Raw genomic sequence first — 26,734 nt, forward strand, 5'->3', positions numbered from 1 at the left:
GGCTGTGCCACCGCTTGTGTCACTGCCTGTGCCACTTGTCCCAGCAGCGAGACCGGAAGCGCGGCTATGAAGGCTGCCTCCTCTGCGGTGGGGACCTCGGGGACGGCCAGCCAGGGTGGCACAGTAAGAGCATATCACCTGGGGGTGCTCCCTCGACACTCCGGACCCTCCCTGTGGAGGACCCGTTTCTGGTTGTAGCACAGAGCAGATCCTGTAGCAGGGAAGCGGGAGGCTCCCAGAAAAGGAGCAGCTGAGCAGGGTCCCGGCAGCCTCCTTCCATCCTTGTGTCCCCACCCACTCTCCTGCCGCAGCTTTGGGTGCTACCGACCTTATTTCTGTCAGCAGAGATGCATCCCCTGGGCCTGGCTGGGTGGGTCTCCCTCCCATCCTTGTCTTTCCCCACCTCTCACCCTTCCTGTCCCAGTCCCGCACTGGTTCCTGGGCTGCACCCAGTGCGGAGCAGGGCCTTTGGGAGAGGATGGCGCACCGCGGCTGTCCATGCGCAGTGCCAGGACGGGACGGCACGCTGGCACTGTCCGTGCAGGGACACGTGTCCCATGGCGTCCAGCAGCTCCCCGGAGAGAGCAGCCTGGCCGGGGGCAATGCTGGGCTGGCAGCACGGCTCCGTGGGGGTGGTCCTGCCTGGGAGTGGCCGCGGGAGGTTGGGGCACGACTGGGGACACCGTGGGGTCGAGGTTGCCCGGGGGTAATGTGGGACCATCGGGGAGGGCAGCGGGGAGGGTCAGCAATTGCCGTGCACTTGCCCTGCGCCCACACACGCTCCCGCTGCCCGGCAGCCCCAGGAATGTGCTGGCAGCGCTCCCGGCCCAGCTGCGGAGCCCAGACTGCCCCGGCGCCCTCCCAGCCCCCACCCAGCACCTCCTGGCCCTGCCCAGTTCCTGCCAGCTTGCACACAGACCCTCCCTGTTCGCTGCCGGACACCCCGATCCCGGCCCCCGGCATTTGGTCCTACTCAGCGGGGCAGGGAGGGGGCATGTCGCGTGTGCGGACCCTCTGAGGACGAGTCCCTTTCCCTCACAGCGTGGCACCATGCCTGGGGACCTTCTCTACAGTGCTGTCTGTCCCTCCCCGCCCCACCACGTCTGCTCCCACCACAGCCCCATGCGCGGTGTGGGAGCAATCCTCGCACAGTCCCTGCTCCCAGCTGGCACCTTTGCTAAGGCAGACCTTGGCACCTTGCTCTGAAACCACATCCTCCTCTGCTTGCCCGTGTGTAGGAGGTTGCTGTGTCTCCCAGTGCCTGTGGACTCCTGTGGGATGTGCTGGGGGGCTGCCCCCATCATCTGCAGGGGCTCCCAGTACTCTGGGGGTCCTAGAACCACCCCTTCAGATGGACACAGCTGGACTGCAGGTGCCACAGAGGGGTGTCCACACTCAGGGTGCCCAGTCTGTAGGGTCAGTTGGCCAGCTGGCCCCAGTTTGGGGCACTCTCCTTGTTCTACGTGAAGGGGCAGGCTGGGGCATTTGGAGCTGTTTTCCAGAGGCTCACAGTGTGGGGGCCCCGTCCCCCTCCCTTTTCCCTCCCAGGTGCACACACCTGGGATCTCTCTGGAAAGGTTATCAGCTAATCATGCTGTGATTGTGCCTCCCAAATGTCACCGTTGTCCTCACTGGAACAGTGAGCTCATGCTCCCCACCATTACTGAAAGCACTTCCAGTGCTAGGAGAAACAGCTGCCATGCCCTTCTGTGGCCCCTTTGAAGCAGAGCTGGAGCTGCTGACAGCTCTGACAGGCTGGAGAGGGGTCCAGCAGGCAGTGGGTGCAGGATGGAGCCACAGGGGTTGATCTCAGACTGCAGGGCTGCAGGGCTCCAGCTGTCCTCCACAGGCCTCGGTCATCCTTGTACTGCAGGGTTGAGATGCTGGGATGAGGTGCAGCACCATGCACCCAGAGACACACAAAGGACACCCCCTGGTCCTGGTTTGGGAGCCAAGTGCAGGGCTCTGCAGGGGCAGAGCAGGGAGCCCTTGGAGCAGGTGCCCTGCTGGGTCATGCCTGCTGTGGTGTGATGGGCACAGGAACGTTGTCTGTTGAGGGCTGGCCATAGGGGTACCAAGTGTGCCCCATGTCTGTCCCATGGGGCCAGGGGCAGGGCCTCTGGGAGCTGAGCCAGGGCCAGGGGCAAGGAAAGATCTGTGGGGTCTGTCTGCAAGTCAGGTCAGAGCTGCCTCACCCCAGGGGCAAGGGAAGAGCCAGGCAGGGCAGTAAAGGCAGCTCTGGCACCAGCCATGGCAATCCCTGCTGCTGGGCAGCCTGAAAAATCACCCCTTTGGGCCGAGCAGAAGGGTCAGAGCCCTGCCAGGACCTCTCACAGTGCAGTGGTCTGGGGAGGGCAGCAGGGCCATGCAGCACATTGAGGCTACTCCGAGGCCCTGCTGTCCCTGCTCCTACTGCCTGGGCTTCCATTGGCTATGCCAGCTCCCCTCCTCTGCCCTACCCTGCTGGAAGCCATAGCATGGCATGGCATGGCATGGCATGGCATGGCATGGCATGGCATGGCATGGCATGGCATAGCACCAGCCTGTTCCTTCTGCATGGAAACCAGCAGGGCCTGTCCCTGCTCTGGCTAAAACTGGAAAGCCCATGACACCACAACCTGCACGGGGGAGCTGTCAGACCCCAGTGGGCTCTGGAGATGCCAGGGTCCACAGGCACTACAGGCAGGGCCGGGGTCTGTGTGGTGATGGGGAGTGCTTTGGGACAAGTCCGTGTCCTGCCTGCCACTGGACAAGGCCTGGTCCTGGGCAGTATGGCTGGCAGAAGGCCATACTGAAAGTTCTTTGCTTGGGCTGGGTTGGTGTAGCTAGAGGAGACAACCCTGGGGCAACACTACAGGATGTGGGATGATGGGCAGAGCCTGGGATGGCAGGGAGAGCTCATCCCCCCGGCTGCTCTCGACCCCTCACTGCAGAATAGGAGAGCAAACTTCATCTCCTGGCAGGCACAGTATTGCCATGGCAACCGGCAGGACCTGCCAGGCGGGCAGGCGAGCACTGACGTGGCAGTGGCATGCAGCACAGAAAGGAGATGGGATCCAGGGTCTGGGTCTGGGGACATCTGAGGACAGGCTTAGGTGTGTGAGCACATTGCATGTGCACCTGGGTGAGCACCTCGGGTGCATGGGGTGTGCAGGCAGATGTGGGCATTTGAGTACATGCACGAGTGCCTGTACCAATGTGCATGCATGTGTTTGGGTGCATGGGGGACTTCACACACCACCCTCTCAAGGGGCATCCTTTGGTTTTGTGACACCGTCAAGGCAGGGTGTACCTCACTGCTCTGCAGTGTGGGCTGGCAGGCTTGCTCTGAACCTTGGGAGCAGCAGGTTTCCCCAAAAGCTGTGGGATCCATAGCTTTGTGTCTGTGGAGAAGATGAGCCCTCCAACTGGGGTCTCTGACTGCATGGGTCCTTTGGTCCCTTGGTCACAAACCTGCCACGCTCCAGAGAAAGGGGCTGCCTACCAACCACCCCAAGGCCCTGCCTCTATTTGCTCTGCCCAAAGCCTGGGCTGGTGCTCTGAGCAGGGAGCAGGAGTCAGACAGTGCTACCCCCTGTTCTGCAGGCAGCTGGTTATGATGTGTTTGCTGTGTTAGCTGTGTTAACTGTGCGTTGGCTGTGTGTTAGCTGTGTGTTAGCTGTGTATTAGCTGTGTGATAGCTGTGTGTTAGCTGTGTGTTCGCTGTATGTTCGCTGTGTTAGCTGTGTTAGCTGTGTGTTAGCTGTGTTAGCTGTGTGTTAGCTGTGTGTTAGCTGTGTGTTAGCTGTGTTAGCTGTGTGTTAGCTGTGTTTTAGCTGTGTTAGCTGTGTGTTAGCTGTGTGTTAGCGGTGTGTAAGCTGTGTGTTAGCTGTGTGTTAGCTGTGTGTTAGCTGTGTTAGCTGTGTGTTAGCTGTGTGTTAGCGGTGTGTTAGCTGTGTGTTAGTGGTGTGTTAGCTGTGTGATAGCTGTGTGATAGCTGTGTTAGCTGTGTGATAGCTGTGTTAGCTGTGTGTTAGCTGTGTTCGCTGTGTGATAGCTGTGTTTGCTGTGTTTTAGCTGTGTTAGCTGTGTGTTAGCTGTGTGTTAGCTGTGTTAGCTGTGTGTTAGTGGTGTGTTAGCTGTGTGATAGCTGTGTGATAGCTGTGTTAGCTGTGTGATAGCTGTGTTAGCTGTGTGTTAGCTGTGTTCGCTGTGTGATAGCTGTGTTTGCTGTGTTTTAGCTGTGTTAGCTGTGTGTTAGCTGTGTGTTAGCGGTGTGTTAGCTGTGTTAGCTGTGTGATAGCTGTGTTAGCTGTGTGTTAGCTGTGTTAGCTGTGTGATAGCTGTGTTAGCTGTGTGATAGCTGTGTTAGCTGTGTTAGCTGTGTTCGCTGTGTGATAGCTGTGTTTGCTGTGTTTTAGCTGTGTTAGCTGTGTGTTAGCTGTGTGTTAGCTCTGCTCGCTGTGTTAGCTGTGTTAGCTGTGTTAGCTGTGTGTTCGCTGTGTTAGCTGTGTTTTAGCTGTGTGATAGCTGTGTTAGCTGTGTTTTAGCTGTGTTCGCTGTGTGTTAGCTGTGTGTTAGCTGTGTGTTAGCTGTGTTTGCTGTATTAGCTGTGTGTTACCTGTGTTATCTGTGTTTGCCACGTTTGCTGCCAGAGCAGATGTTCCGGCAGGACCCGGTGCTGCCTCCAGCATGGCCCAGGTGCTGAGGGAAGGCTGGCTGCTCTCCTGCCTGCTGAGGGCCCTGTGCCCAGCTACTGCATCCCTCGCTCCACTACAGCCCCAGCTGGGAGCCCCCCTTCTTCGCCTCTCGGGAGAGTCTCTGTTCCCCCCTTTTGGCATTTCTCCGGCTCTATTTGAGCTGTCAATGGGCAGAGATAACAGGGAATTCGTTAGCTCTGCTCTTTGATGTCTGCCCGCGCTCTGCACCAGCTGCAACTCCTTCGCAAACAAACAGCCTCAGATGAGGTCCCTTGGCACGGCTTGGGACGGTCTGCCAGTCCCACGGTCGACTCCCCAAATCCCTGCCGGGCCAGCCTCACGGCCGCTCACACCCTCTGTTACCTCCGGCAGCACCCCCTCGGCAGCCAGGTTTCCCCCCAGGGACCTACAGCGGCATCCCGAGGATATCCGGGCTTCGGCACTCGCCGTGCCAGACCCCCGGGACGCAGAGCAGCAGCCCTCCCTCGCAGCCCCTCTCCGGAGCCAGCCCCGGGGCAGCCGGTACCGCCGTCCGCAGCACCGGGGGCCGCATCCTCCAGGGGCTCCGTGCCGGCGGCGGCAGGCGCCCATCCCCGGTGCCTCGGGGCGGGCCGCGGCGGACCGGGCGGCTGCGCACACGGGGCGGCCGGGCCCGCCTCCGCCTCTCGGCTCGGCAGCACCGCGGACAGCGCCCGGCCCCGCGCGGCTCCGCCCGGCCCCGGAGACGGCGCCGGTCCGGCCCGGTCCCCCCGGCGCGGCACAGCCCGGCCCGGCGCCCATGGCCACGGAGGTGGGTGCGCGGCGGCACGGCGGGGGCGCCCCGGCGGCGGCACCCCCGGGCCGGGCTGCGGCGGAGCTCCCCCGCCCTGCGCTGCCCTCCGCCAGCCGCTGCCTGGGCGCGGCACAGACAGGGTCTGCCCGCGTGGGGTGCGCTGCTGCGGGAGGACGGCGTGGGGCTGGGGTCCGTGGGGAGAGCAGTGTGGGGCTGGGGGCTGCGAGGGCTCCATGGGCGCAGAAAGGCCGGTGAGGTGCCTGAAGGGGTGTGAGGGTGCAGGGTGGCTGCAGGGTGCCTTTGGTGAAGGCTGGAGCGTGTCTGGGTTGGGCTGTGGGACTGGGGGTTCTTCTCCCAGATGCCGTGGGTCGGACGCGGGACAGCGTCAGACGGTCTGTGGGGCACGGAGCAGGTAGTTGCCCCACGTCACCCAGAGGAAGCGCGGGAAGGGGTCTGATGCCTGCCCTTGGCACAAACTGGCGCCTCCATCCCCTTCTCCAGCCACCAAAGCTGTCCCACAACCTGGAGCTCGGGGGCTGCTGGCACGGGCTCTCACACCCTGTGGGGAGTCAGGGCTCAGCACCCGCTGCCGGGGCTGCCGGTCCTTTTCATGAAGACGCCCCACTGCAGCCTGCCCACCCGCTGTGCCGCTGTTGCTGCCTCGCTGCCCAGTCCCTGCTCCTGCTCGGCTCACTCCCATCCTCCTGCCTGGAAGGCTGTTGGGTTGGCTGTGTTCTGGGGCACTGCTGGGGGCAGGGGGCTGTCCTCTCCCCGGACCACGGCCCGCTGGTGATGCACGCTCTTGCATGCAGGAACCGCTGGGGGTGAGACCAGACGCCAGCCCGGGACGAGAGCACACGCACTCACCCTCATTCCGAGCAGGGGCCTGCCACAGCATCCTTCCCTTGCCGCCATCCTCCCCTCGCTCCTGCCTCGCACCTCCAGCGCCAAGCTGTGCTCATGGTGTGACACAGCCTGCGCTAGGGGCTCCCTGCCGCGGGCTGTGTGCGCCTGCAGCCCCTGACACTGGGGGAATGGCGCTGCTCCCCAGGCCTCTGCCCTCCAGCAGGGAAGCCCAGCAGCCTTGGCTGCAGGCCCCCATCTCACCCTCTGCCCTCAGGTGCACAGCCTGCAGGAGCTGCGGCGCAGCGCGTCCCTGGCCACCAAGGTCTTTGTGCAGCGGGATTACAGTGACGGGACCACGTGCCAGTTCCAGACAAAGTTTCCCCCTGAGCTGGAGAGCCGGGTAGGGAGTCTGAGAGGTTGTCAGGGTGGGGGGGGAGTGCCCTATAGGGACGCAGAGGGAAGAAGGGTCTAAAGGTATGGGGACTTACAGGGGTGTTGCATGGCCCTGGGCCAGCCAGTGCTGCTGGGGGTGTGAAATCACAGCTGGCTTGGCTGCTGTGTAAGGGCTTTGGTGCTCCTGGGGACTGGGAGGCTCTGGTGAAGGCTGCAGGTGCAGCTGGTCTTGCTATGGGTGGGAGGTGGGCAGGAGCGAGGGGAGGATGAGCTGAGGCATCAGCTGGGCAGGGAGGAGAGAGTTAAGTGCTCTCCAAGTCCCCCCAGGAAAGGGGACAAAGCGGTGCAGGGAGTCAGTCCCTGGCCAGACTCCTCTTCACCCTGGCTTCTGTCCTAGATTGAGCGGCAACTTTTTGAGGAAACCGTGAAAACCCTAAATGGCTTCTACGCCGAGGCGGAGAAGATTGGGGGCAGCTCATACCTCGAGGGGTGCCTGGCCTGTGCCACTGCCTATTTCATCTTTCTCTGCATGGAGACACATTATGAGAAGGTGCTGAGGTGCAGGGGAGGGTTCAGGGATGGGCACAGCTGGCAGTGGGCACAGGGATGGCTCAGGGGTGTCACAGGGAACATGGGACTGGAGGCCAGAGTAGACAGCAATGCTGGCAGGCCCTGAGTGTCCGTCCCTGTGCTGACAGGTCCTGAAGAAGATCTCCAAGTACATCCAGGACCAGAATGAGAAGATCTATGCGCCACGGGGGCTGCTGCTCACTGACCCCCTGGAGCGTGGCATGAGGGTCGTATCCTTTGGGCAGCAGGATGCTTGAGGATGGCAAGGGTGAAGGGAGACTGGGCGTGGGTTCTGGGCAATTGGGCTGGCACATCTCACCGATGATCCTTAGCAGGGTCCAGATCGAGATCTCCATCTACGAGGACCGGTGCAGCAGCGGCAGCTCCAGCAGTGGCAGCTCTAGCAGCAGCAGCGGTGGTGGTGGGGGCGGGGCGGGCGGCCGGTGACTGGCAGGGAGTCCCTGCAGGGACTCGTACTGCCGGGACAGTGGCCTCTCCGAGCTCCGCAGGCTGCACTACCAGAGCACCCGCTTCTGAGAGTGCAGGAGGGGGAGGGTGGGGCTGCCGATCCCCATCTGCTCTTTGTCCCCCGCAGTGGGTCTGCCCCTGACCAGACCCACTGTGGGCAGGGACTGATACTGGGGCATCCCAGGTGCTTCCCACTGAGCCAAACTCTTGCCAAGGGGCTCCTACAGCCCTCCATGTGCTTGGTGCTGCTGCCCCTGCTGCAAGCAAAAGGAGCTTGCCCTGCTACGGGCAGTCCCAGCTGGCAGTGTCCCTGTTGCCGTGCACTGGGGAGCGCTGGGACTGGCAAAGCCTCAGGCAGCGCTAAGCAGGGGATGCACAACCCCACACTCACAGACACTGACAGCTCTTGCTGCACCCCCTCCTGGGGCACCCTGCTCTTGGTGCTGTGGTGTGGCTCAGCTTGTCCACCGTTCAGGGGGCCTGGCAGAGCACTGGTGCCGCTTCTTCTGCATGATGGGCCATGCATTCACCCCAGCTCTACGCCACCCGCTGCCCCATTGCTGCTCTCCTGGCACCTTCCCCCATCTGGCACTACATCCTCTCCAGCAGCATCCTTCACTGCCAGGACACTGGGCACTTGCTTCTGCTCCCTGCATGACCTGCTGCCATCCCCAGCTGGACCCACGCATTTCTCCAGCCCAGTGTCCAGGCCAGGGAGCTGCAGTGCTGGGCGTGACGCTGCCCCTGTGCCACGTGCCCTGGGCTCATTCACGGCCCGGCACTGTCGAGGCGGAGCTGCGGCATGGGTGAGGCAGGTTCCCTGCCCAGTCCTGCCAGAGTTTCCCTGTACCTATCTGCCAGCAGCCCCCTGCCTACTCTGCCCCATGACCTGCCCTAATGCAGGGAGGGTGCCCAGTGGAGCAGCTCCATAAGGACCCTTCCTCTCACACTGTTGAGTCCTCCCCTGCCCATATGTCCTGCATGCATCTGCCACCAGTGCCCCATTTCTCAGCCTGGTCTGGAAGAGGGGACCTCGAGGGGCACCTGGGCCTGGTGGCAAGGTGTGGAGGTTCGTGGTCTAGGGTCAGATAGGGGGAAAGAGGAGGGTCCCTGTGACATCCAGCACCCCAAGGAGAAGAATTCTTATCTGGGTGCAGGGCTGAACTGAGCTGGCATTTCTCTCCTGGGAATCTGGAGGGAAGACCTTGCCCTGTGCGACTTCTTTTGGCTCAGTCGTGATGTGTGTGTGGGGTGGCCCTGGCCTCAATGTTCCTGCTGGAGCCCACCCACCCCTGCATGGAGACCTTCCTCAATAAACCCCACACTTCTTCCCCCACTGCCTACCCTGCATCTTCTTGTGTTGGGGAGGTGAGCAGGACAACACTGTGGGGGCACAGAACCAGGCTGGTTATCTCTTTTCACACTGGGTTGCACAGGTCCCCACAAGGGTGAGCATGGGGGAAGGGAGGGGCTGGAGAGGAGGGGGGCAGTCTAGGGGAGTAGGGGGACAGGGAGCAGTCACGTGACCCTGGGACAGGGACACACAAGGAATACAGTGCAGGAAAGGGTTTATTCAGTTGGTACTGGGTGCAACCAGCACAGGGCTGGGGGGTAGTTCTGGCCGTGCCAGAGCAGGCTAATTGTGCCGGCAGCGTCCACCAGCACCCAGGGAGAAGCCATGGTGACAGTGGCAGTGGAAGGAGCCATAGCTGTTGTGGCATATATGGTCGCAGGGACCAGGCTGTGCCTGGCACTCATCTACGTCTGAGAAAGAAGGGGAAAAGGTTAGAGCTGTGCCAAGGATTCAGGGAGTGACTGGCATGGGCAGGGCAAGGGATGGAAGGGGCATGAGGGGGGCAGCTTCAGGGCTGGGTGAACCTGGGACACAAAGGCAGTTGATCCTGCCACTGCTTGGTGCCAAGGCTGCTGGGTGGCAGATGTCCTTACTCTACCAACTCCTGCACAGCCACAGTCTGTCCATTCCGCCATCCAGCACTAGGGCTGTGAGCACAACTGGGCACCTTGATCGCCTCTGCTGCCAAGGCAGCCTGGCAGCGGCAGGTGGCTGGGCACTGCAGGTACTCACCCAGGCACCGGCTGGCAGCCGGATCAAGGGGACGGAAGCCTGGGTGGCAGAGGCAGCTGTGTGCCCCAGGGGTGTTGATGCAGAGCTGGCTGCAGTTGTGCAAGCCCTGAGCACACTCGTTGATGTCTGGTGGAGGTAAAGAGAGCAGCGTGGTGTTATAGCATGTAGCGGGGAAAAGCAGCCCAGCCCTGTTGTTGAGGTGCAGGCAGGGCTGCTTGCTGCACCTCAGCCCCTTCAGAGCCGCACATTTTGCTGTAGCCCCAGTGCAGAGCTGGGCCAGGGGCACCATCACGTGCCAGCCAGCTCACAGCCCTGGGATGGGAGAGCTGGGGCAGGCTGGGGGTGCTCCCCCTCCTGGGCTCCCTCCCCGTGAAGCCCCAGGGCAGGGTGGGCAGAAGCACAAGCACAGCCCTGCAGAGCTCAGCAGACCAGGTTAATAGATGGGATATAGTTTATTGGGGGTTTTCTGGGAGAGGGGCTGGAAGACTGTTGGGACTAAGCAGGGTCCGACTCCAAACAGTAGGATCAATATGTTAAAAAACAGACCAGGAGGATCCTGCCCCTGCAGGGCTGGGAAGACCCTCCTCTGCCAGGGCTGGGGAGGTGGTTCCCATCACCGAGGAGGGGGCAGGCAAAGCACACACGTCGCAGGCCAAACCAGCAGGCACATGGTATGGTATCGAGGCGACGGAGCAAGCGACCACCGGGCAGGTACCAGCATGGCAGGAATAGCACTGGGGCAGTGGGGTGTGCGGGGAAAGGAGCACTGCCAGGCTGCCCCAGGGCTGCTTTCCCAGAGATGGCGCACAGGACAGCCAGGTCTGTGCCCATCCCACTGCAGGTCACCCCAGTGTGTCCCAGCCGGCACTTCCAGGGTGGTTTGACGTGGACAGAAAAAGAGACAGGCAGAGGCCAGCCCATCCTTTCACCAAGGCTGCTCTGGCGTGTTATGAGCAGGGGTTAAAGTGCATAGAGACAAAGGCAGAATCCAAGGACTAGAGGGAGGAGGGCACTGTAGGGGAGCTCAGGCCAGCTCCCAGCAGAGGGATATCCCCCAAAAAAGGCCACTTGAGCTGCACAGAGAAGGAGAGAAGGAACAAGAGATAAAAAGAGAAGGGGAGTCAGTGGCAGCTCAGTGGGATGCACGGACAAACACAGAACCAGGGTGGAAGTGGCTGGTCTGCCATCCAACAGGTTGCAGGCTGTGGCCTGGCCTTTGTCAGTGGCGCAACAGCATCCCAAGGTGGTGCTTTGGGGCTGATGCCAGCTGGGATGGGGTCAAGGTGTCCCAGCTATCACTCACCCACACAAGCTGTGCCATCCTCGTTTGGCTCAAAGCCCCGGCTGCAGCGCTTGTTGCTGCGACAGCGGTACCCGCCATAGGTGTTGATGCAGAGAGGCTTGTCCCGGGGACAGATGAAGGGGAACTCAGTGCACTCATTTGTGTCTGCAAGAGGGTCCTCAGTGTGAGATGTCTGGGTAGAGAGCTTGGGGCTGCCAGCCCCTCCAGTTCCCCGGGTACACTGGATGGTTTCCCCAGTGGTAGCCATGCATAAGCCATAGCTCTGCCCAGGAGGCTCACAGCATGGCCACAGCCACCCTGCTGCATCTCTGCTGCCCCTCCATCACTCATGGCTGCAGCACATTGCCTGCCACATGCCAGCCATGCCTCCTGTCCTAGCACATTGCTCTTACTGTTCCCTGTGACACCATGGTGCACCTCTAGAGCTGTACAGGTGTCCCATTCCCAAGCCATGTGCCAGGCAGGCAGCTGTACCTGGCCCTGAGCTATGTGGCAGGCAGCCACCTCCCAGTCTCAGTGTCCCCCAAGGGGCTATGCTACAGCATCCTGGGTACAGGCACACCTCTGCTTCCAGCAGCCACTCACCTACGCAGCGTCCATTCTCGTGCTGGGAGAATCCCTGCCCGCACTGCATTTGGGAAGAAGCAGAGACCACTGGGATGGGGAGGAATCACCCCTGGGCAGCCACTGAGCCAGCAGAGCCCAGCCCCTTGTTTCTGTCCCCAAAGTCTCACACCCTACACCCACACCTGGCCCTCACCTCCAGTGGGGCAGGCATGAGTGGCTCCTCCACATCCAGAGGGTAGGGGATTTCCAGGACAGAGTTGGTCTCACTGCTCGCCACAGCTCGTGACACCACACGGCCATCTGGCCAAGTCACCTCCAGGCTGCTGGCTTCGTCATGCCCTGCAGGCGGGCAGCCCATCAAAGGGAGGGTCTCCAGGGTGGGCAGGGGCTGAAAGGAGGCCAGCGGGGTGGTAGGGACAGGAGGGGCAAAGTCTTCCCTTGCTCCCTGAGCCCAGCTGCAGGTGCTCATGCTGACAGCCCATGCACATGGATGTACTCTGAGGGGCATACATGGGGACAATGGGATGACCTTGCAGTGGGCAGAGACACCCCTGCATGCTCAGCTGCTGGACATGCTGCACCAGGGGAAAGTTAAAGGGAAGGGAAAGCCCTACTGCCTGGACAAAGCAGCAGGCAGGGGATGGGGAAGGGGGCAGCTGCCCCTTGCAGCACAGTGGCTGGGCAACCTGCCCCCAGCCTTGCATGGGGCCCAGCATACCTAGGGTGACAGGACGGATGATTACTGCGCAGCAGGACACGGGGGCAGCAGACATGGCCCCTGCCCTGGGGAGCGCCAGGAAAGGCTGGGGGTGGAGGCAGCCCCTCGACCCCCTAGCTCACCCAGTCCGAAGTGCGCCACAGGCTCCATCTCGCAGAGGTAACCAGAGCCGCCGTCAATGATGCGCAGGTGGGCCCCGCTGCGCCGGGTGAACAGCACCACTTTGGCCCCCCGTGCAAAGGCCCCGAAGCGGGTACGGGGGATGACACGCAGCCAATTGTTGCTGGTGCCCTGCAAGGGAGGAGGGAGCAGAGAGATTGAGCTGGGAGGGATGGAAGGGATGGGTACAACACGAGGAGTCCCTGCTTGACTCACCTGGGTGCCCTTGAAGATGGAGATTGGCTGTGCCATGGACTCGCCATGGGATAGGATGAGGTCCAGCATCCCATCACCATCAAAATCTGTCACTGCACCTCCTGCAAGAACAGAATCATATTGTGCCTAAGGCCTGGCCCTATGTTCCTCAGCACAAGACCTTGCTGCTGCTGTGGCCTTCCACTGGAAACGGCAGCACTCCCGGTCACGCCGGGACAAAAGGGAAGATGTGGTGATTTCAATGCAGGAGTGTGGTTGGCACCCCGTAATCAGGTACATTGGCACCCTGGGCAGTGGAGGGAACAGGCAGTGCCTGGAGGGCTGAGGGTCACGGGGAGCTGCCTGACCTCTTCCCAAATGCAGAGGCTGGCTTTGAGCAGTGGACACCCAGGAAGGGGCCCTTCAAGAGTGCCTCTGGGGTACTGGAGATGGCACTGTTGGCTGGGTATGGGTGGAGGGAAAATGCATGGGGCCATTCCCGGGTGATGGGAGCTCCAGCCTGCTGGTGGGGAGCAGCTGATAACTCAGCCAGGTGTGTGGCATTCTCAGGCAAAGAAAGTGCCAGGCAGTGCTGTGCCAGAAGGGGGTGGACGCACCCGTGCCCCGTCCGTCCGGCTCCAGTGCATCCCCTGGATTCAGCTCTTCCACGATGGGGTCTGAGTGTTCTCTGCGGATGAGCCTGCCAAGGTCACACAGAGGGTATTAATGCCAGCTCCCGCAGTCCTCAGAACCTTCTGGGGCATGTCTGTTCCTTCCTGAAGAATCATGATAGGAGTGACAGCCCCAGTGGCTATAGGGTGTAGATGGAGGATGTGACTGTCTCCTTCCTGTTGGCACATCCCCACTCCATGCAGGGGCAACAGGAATTTCATGAGAACTTCTGGGTCTGAACTGCAGAGTAGCAACACCGTCTCTTGCATCCCTCTGGAACCTGGAGATGTCTCCAAAGGGCTCCTTGCAAAACCCTTGCCCTCTACCCACCCATGGGTGCAAGCATTGGGTAGACAACCTGTTTCCATCGCCCTACACACCAGGCAAGAAGGTGCTACACAGAAATAATAAGAATTGACCCCCACAATTAACAGGAGCCATGAAAAAGCTTCCACACGGCTGCTGATCAGCGGTGCTGGCGACCCTAGGGGCTGCTGCAGGCACGATCACAGTGACTGGTAATGATGCCAGGAAGGGCTCAGTCACGACGCCTTTTATGAGCTGAGCCCGAGCCGTGGCACTGCTGGAGAGGAGCCCTGTGAGCCTGGCTGTGCTGCGAGGGCTGCTCGACTCCCAGAGCAGGGTGCAGGCTCCCCGGCCCCCGCCCGGCTCCTACCGGAAGAGGCGGTTGGCGGAGGAGCCGCGGTAAGCGATGTTGTTGAAGAAAACCTCCAGCTCCTGGTCATTGTCGAAGTCGGCTGCGATGACGGTGCGGACGGGGGACGGCATGGAGAACTTGGGGGTGGCGATGTCCTGCATGGACACAGCCTGACAATAGGCACAGGAAGCAGGACACCTGGGTCCTGCTTTGATGCCTCGGCTCCTCTCCTCGCTGACAAGTGGGGCTCAAAGACAATTCAGAGTGAAGCCAGCCCCCCTGGCCGAGGTGGCTCAGTGGCAGAGCCATCAGTGCGGGGGGCTCCCAGCCCTCACCCGGAATCGGACGCGCCCGGGAGCTCCACTCTGCAGGTAGAGGCGGTGCGGCCCGTTCCAGTTGCCATAGACGATGTCCACTCGGCCGTCGCGGTTGAAGTCAGCCAGCGCCACACCGCGTCCGTGTTGGTAGGGGTCATCCAGCCCTGGGGAACCGCAAGGGGACAGGGGGAGACGGGAACCCCTCCCTGCCCCCTTGTCCCCAGCACACCTCCTAGGATGTGCTCCATCGTCCCCAGACAGGTCCTCCACGCGCAGGGTTGTGGCAAGCACATTTCTCTCTGTGCACCTCAATAAAAAATCTTGAGAGGGAGAGAAATGTGCTTGCCACACAGGGTTACATCCCTGCTGTGTTGATGGATGCCCCGATGCATCTCAGCCACTGCACAGTGGTCAGTGGGGCTCTGGGTCCCTAGGGCTGTCCCCCCCCGCACACATCCATCCAGTGCAGGCAGGGACAGGCAGAGCCACCCCTGCCCTGAAGTCCCCAGCGTCTGTATGTTCCCCGCAGCTTCCCCTACTCACCCACAGCAGCTGCCACGTCCCTGTACGTCCCGTCCCCCCGGTTGTGGAAGAGGAAATTTGGGCTGTTCTCATTACCGCAGAATATGTCAGAGGCACTGTCACTCAGGATGGGGCCCACGGCCACCCCACGGCCACCTGGGGACAGTAGCCCGGGATGAGGGGACAGCCCACACGGGAGTTTGTGTTTCTCGTGTTCCCTCAGTGTTGCCCACACGGTGGACCCAAGCACCCTCTCACCTGTGTCCCATTCTTGCCCACCTCCAATCCCTCTCATCAGGAGCTAATTGGGCCTGGCAGCCACTTGTGTCACTCCCAACCCTAATCACTGCCATCGCCATGGTGACAACACTCCTAATTAGTGACAATTTACTGCTGGGCCACGCAGCAGTCCCCACGGTGGTGGGGCAGCATGGGGCGCAGGCGGGCTTGCTCCTCCCGACGCCTACGTTCCCAAACCCCGCTGCCCGCCCTATGGATGCTGTGAACTCGGGAGGGACTAGCCCGGGTGATGGTGGGCACAGAGGTCCTGCCAGGCGTGCATCCACGGTCCTGGTCGCTTTCACGGGCCGTGGGGCTGCCACTAGATGGGGCAGTCAGGCAGCCCAACGCGTGGCACGGACCTCCGGCTGCACTGCCCTGCCACAGCGAGGTCTCACGTTCGCCATGCCCTGCAGCGCCCCGTCCCCCCCGCAGGGCCACAGCAGCCGGGTGTACCTGTGTACTTGCTGACGCCAGCCTGGGCGGCCACATCCACCAGAACCACGACACCACGGGCAGGGTCACTGGCAGCCACATTCATCTCAATCAGGGCATGGGGGCCCACGTTGCCGCTGGCATAGTTGGCGATGTAGATGGAGTACCTGCCGGAGCCCTGCAGCCGGCAGGACCGCCTCAGCACCCACCCACCCACAGCTCATCTCCACGGGACCCCAGGATGCCTGCTGTGAATGCTCTTATTGCTCCATGGGAGCAGGCACTGCTACCGTGCGCTCAGCAAAAGCTCTGCAAAGCCCACAGCAAAAAGCATCCCAGGAGTAGCGACGTGCCCCATTGCTCCAGGAGCTCTCTGGTCACAGTGCTGGCATGGGGCACATTATCCCCCCTCCCAGCATTCCCGGTGTGCCAGGTCCTCCCAGTTTCCACCACCCCTTTGTCCCGTGCAGTAGCTGCACCCTGATTTAGCGATAATCATTTGGAAACAAACCACTGGAGGAGGAGGACGAAGAAAGAGCAGGTGACAGGAACATAAATCACCTCGACAGGCACGTTTATCAGCTGGTGGCAACTGTGTGGACAGGCATCCACAGTCTCTACAGCTGGGGCCGTTGCTAGTGCTGACAGTCAAGGGGCAGCTGGGGCCAAGCTTGAGATGGCATGGGCAAGGGGAGCAGGCCCGCAGGACTCCTTTGAAGGGGCACTGGGAGTGGGAAGGGGGCAGAGACGCCCCTGTCCACAGAACCCTGCTTGCTCACCGTCCGGTCCACACAGGCGACAGAACGGCCGGCAAAGCGGCTGGCCACGTCCCGGTTCACCTCGTCACTCAGGATGTCCTCCCAGCGCCCATTGCGGAGCTTGAAGAGCTTGTCTGTGTAGGTGGCCATGCCTGGGGAAGGGAGCACAGGTCGGTGGGCTCCAGAACACCGCCTCCTCCTGAGGAGGGTACTTTGTAGTAAGGGAGTCTGTGGATAAGGTACCCTTCTTCCAGAGCACCCCAAATATCTGCTGTCCCTGCAGCCCCCTACAATGCCATAGGGCTGGGCTGCTGCTGCAAGAGCCCCATGACCCTTAAGGGCCACAGGGAGACACACAGAAGAATCAACTAATTAAGGTAAAATATGTCCCAATGAGGCACAGCCTTGTAGATCATCCCCAGGAAGGTAAAAAAAAAAAAAAAATTAAAAAAGAAATCGATTCAGTGGCAGGCACAGTCAGCGAGCTACACTGCTTGTGACAGCACCAATGGCAGATCCTGATTTAGGGACAGGTGTGCCACCAGCCACTGCCAGCCCGAGTAATTAGGAGCACTGGGAAGACAGATCTGCTACCTGGAGGTCAGGGACACAGGGCAGAGCTGGGCTGCAGCACCAAGCCAGGGAGCCCTGGGGTTTCCCTGTGCCAGCTTGGAGCACGGAAGTCTTGTTCCCGTGACAGGCATGCCAGGAGCAGGGACAGTACTAGACTTAACCTGGTGCAGCAGGCACAGGAGAGCCATGAGACCGAAGGGCACAACTGCTGCAGGGCACAGCTGGGATTTACAGTGCAGGGTCCCTGTGGCAGGACAGTCGAGGGGGCAGAAGGGACTCTACTGTCCCACTTGGGGTGCCACAAAAAGGGCAATGGGCAGCTGGAAGTGCTGACTTGGTGGCTGGCTGGGCTCAGTGTCCCACCCGTGCTGCCATCAATCAGTGGAGCCACTCAGCTGAGAAATTAACTCCAGCCCGCACACATCCCTCACACGCCGAAGGTCGCGGGCAGCCATGCCGGGGGCTCCCCCCGTGCCTGGGGCCTGGCTGCCGGCAAGGCTCACCAGAAAAGGCATTGTTGGTGTTGAGGAAGTAGATCTCCTCGCGGCCATCACCGTCAATGTCACAGGCTGTCACCCCGATGGCGTGGCCCTGCCGGTCCCGCAGTGCATAGTACGGGGAGCCCCGCTCATCCTCTGCCACGTTCACCAGCCGCCCCTGTGCCTTGTCATACTTGAGCACCAGGTTGGGGCCATTGTACCTGTGAGTGTAAGGAGGGGTATTGGCTTCCCAAGGACTGGGGATGGAATAAAAGCCCCTGTCTCACCCCTGGGGGGACAGCGGGTGTGATACTGGATTTTCCCCATGATGGGCACTGCAGAGACCTGCGTGGTCCATGGACGCCAAGGACCTCAGGCATCCCATGCCTGGCAACACCAGGGAAGCAGTGGGGGTCAGGCAGATAGCAGTACAGGATGGGGTGCAGGTCCCTGCTTGCAGAGCTTTCCCAGGGCAAGGAAACCAGCACGCAAGGCAAATCCTCTCAGCACGGTGCATCCCACTGGCTCCTCGCCCGCTCCTGCCCAACGCACCAGTAAACAAGTTATACAACGGGCACCACGACTGCTTACAAAACTCCAGCTGCCTTCTTGGCTCAGCACAGCTGGAAGTGGTGGCCCAGACCCCTCCAGGGTTCCCAGTGCTGCCCATGTTTTCCTGCCTCAGTGATGTTCAGAGCAGCAGCAGGGCCAGACTCTGACTGCCTGCCACCATAGTGCCTCCATGTAGCTGGATGGGATCTGTGAAGGTAAAGGTGGGCACACTCTCCAGGTGGGCACGCCTATGTGTGCAAGCCTCTTTATGGAGTGAGGATGGTGGTGTGTACACAGATACCCTGCAGTAGCAGCTTGCAGCAGTGCCAGCACATGCACAGAGCCTACATCATGGTCCCTGCTCTTCCTGACCAGGGTTGGACCTGCTGGCAGCAGCTGCTCTGTGTCCAGCCCCACTTGGGCACTGGCAGCACAGCACACGGCTCCCTGCTTCCCCAGCTCCTGCCAGCCCCTCCCAGCCATCACTCCCATAAAGGACTATAAAAAACCTCCAGCCAATTAACTGAATCTCTGGAGAGAGCTGAGTCCTGTCAGCAGAGCTGAGACGGCCTGGGGACATGCTGGCTGTGCACTACAGGGTGGACCCTGGCTGCTGGGCAGCTGCCACTGCCCCATAGAGAAGAGACTGATAGGGGCACTCACGTGGCCCTACACAGGCACTCAGCTGGCACCCACACCCTGTGTGGGTGCACACATACACACAATCACTGGGGGGTGCATGCAGACCTCAACCCACCCACCTTTGTGCACACCCCCCCAGCCGGCAGAGACCAAGACCACGGAGGAGGGAGGAATTCCTGTCCCTGCAGCGCCATGAGTCCTGCTGTCACTGAGGCAGTAGGTGCACCACTCACCCTGCCACCACAATCTCGAAGTCACCGTCAGCATCCAGGTCGGTGACAGCCACGCCGTAGTTGAGCTGTGTGGGATTGCTGTTGTAGTCAGGTGGGAGAAGGCGCTGGGTGACGGCTGCAAACATGGGCTCGCTGCGCTGGGAGCCCTCGCTGAGCCAGGCCAGGGACAGCAGGCACAATGCCAGCATCATGGACACCTGGGAGAGACCTATAGCCCATCAGCTCGGGAGGAGACTCTGCTCCATGATGCCCAAGCAGCCCCACTGTCCTTGCATTGGAGATGCTCCACAGCACCCCAGCCTGCACCACGCCACCTGTCCCTTGACCCTTGGACACTGTCACTCCGGCATCCCCATGCATGGACTGCCCTGGCACTGTTCACCCTTGGGACAAGACCATACTCCAGTGAGCTGGGGCTGAGCAGCAGCCCAGCCTTGGCAGCCCATCCCATTAGAGGGATTGGAGAGGCAGCAGGAGGGCTGTGGGAGCTGACAAAGCTGGGCTCAAGCCCAGCTCACTCTGCTCTAAGATGCCACTGGCTTCCAAGGTCCTGGTAAGTCAAAATGTCAATCACTGCTCCCTTGGCAGGGTCAGAGGAAGAAGACATTCGCTGGCCTGAGGAGTCTTCCAAAGCTGGGGAAGTTCACAGAAAGAACACAGGGATACTTTATCAGGTTACTCCCATGTGCCTCAGTTTCCCTATCCTGCTGGAAATGTTCCTCCCACGGTCTCTGCAGGGTGAGCTCCTTCCAGGCTGGCCAGGGAAGGCATCTGCACAGGGATGCAGCCATGAGAAGATGCTGGGAGGAACAGGAAACTGGGAGGAGAGGCTCATTTAACTTGGACTGCGGAGGACAGCTCCTGCCAGCACTGCTGGCAAGGCTTCAGACATTTTGGAGCTGGCTCTGACCTGGCTGTAGCATAGGGGATGAGCAGGGTGGCAACCCCTCATCCCAGGCCTGGCAGTCACCTCCAGAGGGGAAGAGCCCAGAAATGAGCTGTGTGTCCCCAGGCAATGGGCATGATCCCACATGCCTGCACTCCAGTTGGGAGAAAAAGCAGCCTGGTCCGCTCCTGCTAACTGGAGGGGTGGTTGGGGCACCTGGCCGGCAAGGGGACAGTGCTTCATGTGACTGTGCCTGGGCAGGACCTCCCTGGGCAGAACTGCCCTTCCCAGCCAGGAACAGTCCCCCTGTACAGGAGTGAATGACCCCCTTGCCAGCTGGTCCCCATGTTGTTGGATTCAGACACCAAGGCAAGGAAGCTGTGGCAGCTGTGTGGTACCATGGATGCCCAGCTTGGAGAGGGGAAGGTGCCCAAGATTTAGACCCTGGAAGACCCAGTGGGTTGTGGAGAACAGCTTGCTGCTGCCTCCTCTGGGGATGGGAATGGTCTCAAGGCTCTGTTGGGGGCCAGGATTCCCATGCCATAACTAGCTTCCTATGCCATAACTAGCTTCCAGGCCCACAGGAATGGGCTGTTCTCCAGCTGCAGAGGAAACCTTAATCCTACTGCCCACAACACCCAGAGTCCTGTATTCCATTGCACCAGCCTGCTCCCCTTTCCTCCCCAACCCCATCTGCAGCCTGGGCACAGCTTCCAGGGTAGATGTGTGTGTCCCCAGCTCTACCCTGTGCTGCTCTGATTCTCTTCCTGTAACAGCCCATTACCTTGCCATACTGTCTGGAGCAGCTCTTGAGGAGCCTGGATCCTTCCCTGGTGCAGGGGTCCCATTCAAGACACATGTGATGGGGACAGGGTTAATTGGGTTGTTCAGGGATGGGAAAGTCCCTGGGTGTCACTCTGCAGTGCCAGACAGTGAAGGAAGGGGAACTTTTGCCACAGCCCCACTCCAGGCTTACCAAAAGGAGCATGGGGGAGAGCCACTGATATTGTGGACATATGGGTGCAGGGCTGCCACATAAGCCCCTGGCCCTGCAGAGCAGTAGTGCCTCATTCCCAGCCACAGCCAGATGATGGGTGGCTGTTCCCAGGCCATTGGCAGGGCTCCCTGTCTTTGCCCACTCTAGCTCCCACTCCCCAGAGCCTGGACTGTTACCCAGGTGCCCCCCCTGCCTCAACCAGCTGCAGCTGAAATCCCTCCAAGTTGGATGGAGCTTTTCCAGTAGGAAACAATGTTCCTGATTGGAGACAAAAGGCTTTTCCCAGTGGATCCGGTGCTTGGTGCCATGGGGAAGGGATGTCCAGCCCAGAGCCAGGCCATTTTGGGAAGGGGAAGGGAGGGAGACTCAGGCTCTGCATGTCAGATGCAGAAGGGCCTCATCATTCCCAGCATGCTTTTGATAGAACCACAGTCCCAGCATGAAGCTTCACCTGTGGTTTGAGGCTATGGGGTCCTGCCTGTGTGCAGGGCAGACCTCAGTCTATCTTGTTCCAGCAGAGTCACGTCCTGGCCGGTGCTGTGGCATCTGGTGGCAAGGTCACCCCAGGGTGCTTCTGCAGTATGGCTAGTGACACAGAGCCAAGGTGCCAAGCAGGGGCAGAGCCACTGGGAGGATGCCACAGGCACCCATGCAGGGTGCAGCCAGGCAGCCCAGGGGGAGGGTGCTGGCCCCATGGCAGAGATGCAGCATGTAGGATTCATGTGAGCCCATGCATTGCTGTGACTGACAGTGCCCGGTGGGGAGGGTGGGATGGGACTGGAAAGGGACCATGGGACAGGCAGGCAATTGGGCCCCAGATCTCTCACCACAAGTGGGGAGATTATGTCCCCAGATTTCCTCATTGTACACACATGGACAACCCCTGGTCCACATCATGGGGAAAGGTGGGTGTGAGGTCCCTGTGAGGCCACCCCATCCCACATGTCACCGTGACATTGCTGCCCTCCACACCACGCACCCCAGTGATGTCATGCTCCACCACTGCAGCAACATCCCGTTTTGGGCCGCAGTCACCTCCAGCACCTCTACGACATTTCTTGACATCATACAGCAAGGGCATCACTGCACCCCAAATGCACCCCAAAGCGGTGACAACATGGTGACATCACAGCACCTCATGCCATCATGCTGCATGTGCCCAGTAACATCATATTCTCATTCCTAGCATTCCCAGACTGTCACAGCTGTACCCGCCAGGGCAGAGGACAGGCAGAAGACGTCCCACAGACCCAGCAGACCCCTTTTCCACAGCAGCTGGGCTGCCCAGAGTACCAGCAGTGTCCCTCCACAGCTCCTCAATTCCAAGCAGCCCAGACCCTGCAGTGCCTCTGCTCCAGCCAAAGCCCATGAGCCTGGGTCCTGCTGCGACGTCTGCTCACTGCTGCGAGCCTGTCCCTCCTATGCAGGACTCCTCAGTGCTGGACCTGGCAGGCTGGGGCTCAGCCAGCAGCAGCCAATGCAGTGTGGAAATGAGCAGTCACCTTAGCCTCTGAGCTCACCCCAAAGGGACACCAGGTCCTTGAAGGGCTCAGGCCACCCGCACACAGCCAGCCCCTTCCCACGCAGGCAAGTACATGGCTGGACCCCTCTGTCCACTGCCCCCCGCTCCTCCACGGGCTCAGCCACGACCAAGCACAAGTGCCGCTATAAAGAGGGGCTGTCCCTCGCTGCTCACGGTCCTGCTGCCCCTGCCAGCGCTCCCCAGTCCCAGCACACACCCCTCATCACCGTACAGCCCCTTGAGCACGGTCCTTCCCAGCCCAGCATCCTTCCATCCCCATCCCATCCTTCTTCCCGCTCCCTCCCGGCTCACTACCCCGCATCCCCTCCACGCCATGGGGACAGGCTACGTGCCCGCGGTCCCGCTCCGCCCTCCACCAACTTCTCCCCGGGCCGGTGACCGTGCCGGAGTTGAGAGACGCCCCTCCCCGCCCCGGAGTCCCCGGGAAACTTCGCGGAGCAGCAAAACCACACCGCTACTCACGGGCCAGGGGGGCCGCCCGGCGCCCCCACGGCGGCGGGAGCGCATCCCGCACCGCCGCCTCGCCGCCCGCCGCGCCTCCCGCCTCCGGCTGCACCGCTCCCGGCTCCCGACGGGCCCGCTCCGGCCGCGCGGCGCCTTAAGAACGGGCGGCGGCCGCGGCGGCGAGCGGGGCGGGGGGCGCCGCTGCCAATGGGGAGCGCGGGGTGGGGCCGCCCGCCGCCAGGTCCGGCCCCGCGGTGCTGCGGGGGGGCACCGGGGAGCATCGCCCCGGGCACCGGGTACCGGGAGGAGGGGAGGGCGTCCCGGGATGCCGAAGCCACGGCCACGGCGGGCAGTGTGTCCCGGCTCGCTGCGGTCACTCCAGGGGTGCTGGATGGGGAGCAGTCGGGCCACGGCTGGACACGGCTCCCCAACTCCTGCAAGGGCAGCTGGCGTGATGAACCGAGCAGAGCCAGGGGCCTGACCCGGCCTGGGGGCGGCGGAGGTCGGGCACAGGAGGAGGAAAGAGAGCGGAGCTGGGCACCCCCCTGGTGCAAGACTATTTTCTTGGAAGGGCATGGGAGAACAGTTTTAAACTAAAAGAGGGGAGATCTAGATTAGATGTTAGAAGGAAATTATTCACAGTGACAACGGTGAGACACAGGAACGGGCTGTCCAGAGAAGTTTTAGGTACCCCATCCCTCGAATTATTCTAGGCCTGGTTGGATGGAGCCCTGGGTGACCTGATCTAGTAGGCAGCATCCCTGTCCATGGCAGGGGGATTGGAACTAGATGATCTTTAAGGTCCCTTCCATCCCAAACCATTCTGTTGTTCTATGAATCCAACGCTCAGCCACACCCCGAGGGGTCAGCACCTGCCTGAGTCATCACCCTCCATGTCACCATCTCTCTCTGCAAAGGCCCCAGGAGTGGCTGTGCCATGGCAGCTAGTCTGAACTCCAAGAAAGGTCCCATCTTAGGTCATGCAAGGCACTGACTTGTCCAAAATCTTGTAGCCAGTGGATGCCCAAGGCAGGATGGCATTTACAAAAGCCTGCCTTTCCCAACCTCTTTTCCTGAGGGGCTGGGCACAGAGCTGTCTTTGTGTCTCTGGAAGCACAAAGTGGCTGCGCCAGGGACTGGGACAACACTGACAGGGCACAAGGCTACCAGGTCACCCCAGTGTAGCATGTTCACAGGTGCCCCAGCACAGAGTCTGGGGTTGCAGCCACTGTGAGAGACAGCAGGAGAGACATGCTGGAAGACATCAGGAACTCATGCCACTTGGGTTGCTTCAAGTGGCTAATCACCTCCTCTGCTAAAGCCCTTATTTCTCATTGAACATGTCTGGCTACAGCTTCTGCCTGTTGCTCCTGGTTCTTCTCTCCCTGCTAGATTCGAGAGCTCTCCAGTCACAGTGATTGTTTCCCACAAAGGTGCCTCCATACAGCCATCAAATACCTTTTTATTTCATTTCTGATGACTCCCTCTTGCAGGGTGCCTGGCTGAGCACCAGGCTTGCTGCGTGGCTGCCTGCTGCAGGGTCCTCACAGCCAGAATGTTGGGATCCAGGCACAGGGAACCTGTTATAGGGCACTGCCATGGGGCAGGAACCACACCTGCTCTCTGCATTTGCCATGGTGAGCCACGATGCCAAGCAAATCCACCAGACCAGGATGTCAATGTCACCAGCACACATGTGCAATGCTGTGCTCGTGTGCTCCCGTGCACCCCAGCGCTGTGGGCGTGCTCTGCCTGCCAGTGTCCACAACCCCAGTGCCTGGCTGCAACCTTGCATGAGCGTGCTCAGGGTGAGCACCCCTGCTGCCGAGTTGCTCGCTCATCCCAGGTTTGGTAACCACCCGGATAATTATTTGTACAAACTGCAAGCTGGCTCCCAATGCCCCCCCCCACCCCGTGTGACTGGCAGGAACAGAAAACACACATGCTGGCAGGAAGCCAGCTCAAGCATGCCAAGACTGTGAATGGCACTGGGCACACTGGCTCCCTGGGGCTCTAAACCCAGCATGCCAGCACAGCGGGGCTTGGCTCTGGCCATGAGCACATGCACACGCAGGCAGGGCTGCCGGTGTGCCAGCGCAGCGCGCACGTGCAGCCGTACAGCCGCGCGTGTGCATCGGTGTTTGCATGACGGGCACAGCTGGCACGCAGCACGCGCGGCTCCGCAGGTGCACACGGCGTGTCCCAGGGGTGCGCTCACCCCACGGCACCCCGTGAGCACACGCGTGCTGTGTGCCAGCAGGACACACGTGCCGAGAGGGCCTGGCACGCTGCAACCCCCAGCCACTGCCACTGCCACCCAGCGGGGTGGTTCTCCACGGTGTTCCCCAATACCTGCTTTTGGAGCTCCTCGGTGCCCTTCCCACGGATGCTGCCACCTGGCCAGGATATTTCTTTGGGGGAGAAGAGCAGCCAGCAGGCACCTTGGCACAACAACAGCCATGGCCATAAGAAACATCCTTGCACCAGTTTCTGGGCCCTGTGCTGGCCTAGATGTCTCCATCCCACCCCTCCGGATACATCCACACTGGGGATATAATGGGGCAGACACCTCGGGGTGTGACACAGCTCTCTGCAAGGGGCTGCAGAGGGAAGCACAGAGCATCAGTGAAATGAGCTGGGATGCATGAGAACATTCGCAGGGACATTTGCAGAGCAGTGAGGTAGGGCGCAGGCGTTGGGCCATAGGGAGCCTGGCAGTGTGGTGCACGGAGGGGGGTGGGATGTGCAGGGAATGGTGGCATGGTGATGGGGACAATGCACAGGAAATTAGAGCGAGCAGCAGCCAGACACGCTGCGGGGGGAAGGGAGATGCTGCGCTCCACTGAGGGCTGCATGAAGGCGGGGGAAGGCTCTTCTGCTGAGCTGGGGCCAGCATGAGTACCAGCCGCCTCTTTGCACATCTGGGACCTCCCTTTCCCATCCCCAGGACTAATATGTCCCAGTTTCCCCTGGCCCTTGCTCCTGGGGCCCCATCCATGCCGACCCAGCTCCCAGGGAATGGGAACCCTCTTAAAGCTAGCAGCCCTGACGCTTGGTGACCCTCTGCCTGGTGGCTCACCTGCCACCCCAGGCTCTCCCTGGGGACAAGGCAGCAGGAAGGCGAGGAGCAGTCTGCCCCTTGCTTGCATTGCAATGGGCAGAGGGGTGGCACAGGGCTGTTACTCTGCCAAGCAAGTAAGCCTGTGTGGTGGCAGTGCCAGATGACCCTCGTGGCTCTTGCAGGGATAGTACTGCTCTGGGAGCAGGATGAGAATCCACCCAGGATCAGGGACAGGAATCCACCCAGGATCAGCTGGATTCATAGAGCACTCATCCAGCTAATGTCCTCCAGCAATTTTCAGATGGTGCAATACAAACAGGGTGCAGGTGAGCACAGGAATGCTGACTGAAGGCACTAACATCCAGAATACTTCACTGGAGCCATTATTCCCCTTTCTAGAGCATTATGAGGGCCAGACATCTGCACACAGCCTGGTGGGTGCACAGCACACCCTCACACACTGCCAGCACACTCGCAAGCACCTACATGCACACACACAACAGTCTGTTTGCAGCCACCCATCTGCTTGTGTGAGCACTCAGTGTGCCACCCAAATGTGCACGCAGACCATGCACACACACACCCGCACGCACACGTGCATTCAGCAAGGTGCAAACATCCCCTCATATACCCCTGCTGCTTTCTGACACAAGGAGAGGGCACATGCTGCCACCACAACACGCTGTGGATCCCTCAGCTGCCGAGCTGATCCTGGCTCTTGCCTGGCACTGCTTTTTTCTCTGGAGGGGCTGTGCTGGGACATCCCTGCTCCGAGGGTCTAATTTCCACTGTAAATGTATTCATGGATAATTTATCCCCAGTTGTTCCTGTGCTAATGTTGTCTTTTAGCTGAAATAGCTCTCCTCCTCCCTGGCGTTTACCCTGCTGATGTATTTATAGTGAGCACTCCGTTTCCCCACAGCCTGC

General features: G+C 60.7%; 2 protein-coding genes across 5 annotated transcripts; one reads left to right on the top strand and one right to left on the bottom strand.

Moving 5' to 3' along the window:
• Positions 1-5,359: 5,359 nt before the first annotated feature.
• GOLGA7B (golgin A7 family member B) lies at positions 5,360-7,794 on the top strand. Its single transcript, XM_053949603.1, has 5 exons — positions 5,360-5,469; positions 6,572-6,697; positions 7,088-7,240; positions 7,389-7,490; positions 7,603-7,794. The coding sequence occupies exons 1-5, from the start codon at positions 5,458-5,460 to the stop codon at positions 7,705-7,707; spliced, it is 498 nt and encodes a 165-aa protein (XP_053805578.1). The 5' UTR covers positions 5,360-5,457; the 3' UTR covers positions 7,708-7,794.
• A 1,485-nt stretch (positions 7,795-9,279) lies between these two features.
• Positions 9,280-22,860, bottom strand: CRTAC1 (cartilage acidic protein 1). Of its 4 annotated transcripts, XM_053949599.1 has the most exons (16): positions 22,765-22,860; positions 18,877-19,073; positions 17,474-17,670; positions 16,419-16,549; positions 15,661-15,817; positions 14,947-15,081; positions 14,422-14,567; positions 14,105-14,241; positions 13,374-13,456; positions 12,778-12,878; positions 12,525-12,693; positions 11,878-12,023; positions 11,703-11,745; positions 11,118-11,261; positions 9,815-9,940; positions 9,280-9,492 (listed from the first exon to the last, which is right to left on the bottom strand). In XM_053949599.1, the coding sequence occupies exons 1-16, from the start codon at positions 22,807-22,809 to the stop codon at positions 9,365-9,367; spliced, it is 2,085 nt and encodes a 694-aa protein (XP_053805574.1). In that variant the 5' UTR covers positions 22,810-22,860; the 3' UTR covers positions 9,280-9,364. The 4 variants fall into 4 exon arrangements, with proteins under 4 accessions (XP_053805574.1, XP_053805576.1, XP_053805575.1 ...); XM_053949601.1 differs by lacking the exon at positions 11,703-11,745 and having other exon boundaries at positions 9,404-9,492; XM_053949600.1 differs by lacking the exons at positions 9,280-9,492; positions 9,815-9,940 and adding an exon at positions 10,248-10,887.
• Positions 22,861-26,734: the final 3,874 nt, after the last annotated feature.

This window comes from Vidua chalybeata, chromosome 8 (assembly GCF_026979565.1).
Source record: "Vidua chalybeata isolate OUT-0048 chromosome 8, bVidCha1 merged haplotype, whole genome shotgun sequence".
Taxonomy (NCBI): domain Eukaryota; kingdom Metazoa; phylum Chordata; class Aves; order Passeriformes; family Viduidae; genus Vidua; species Vidua chalybeata.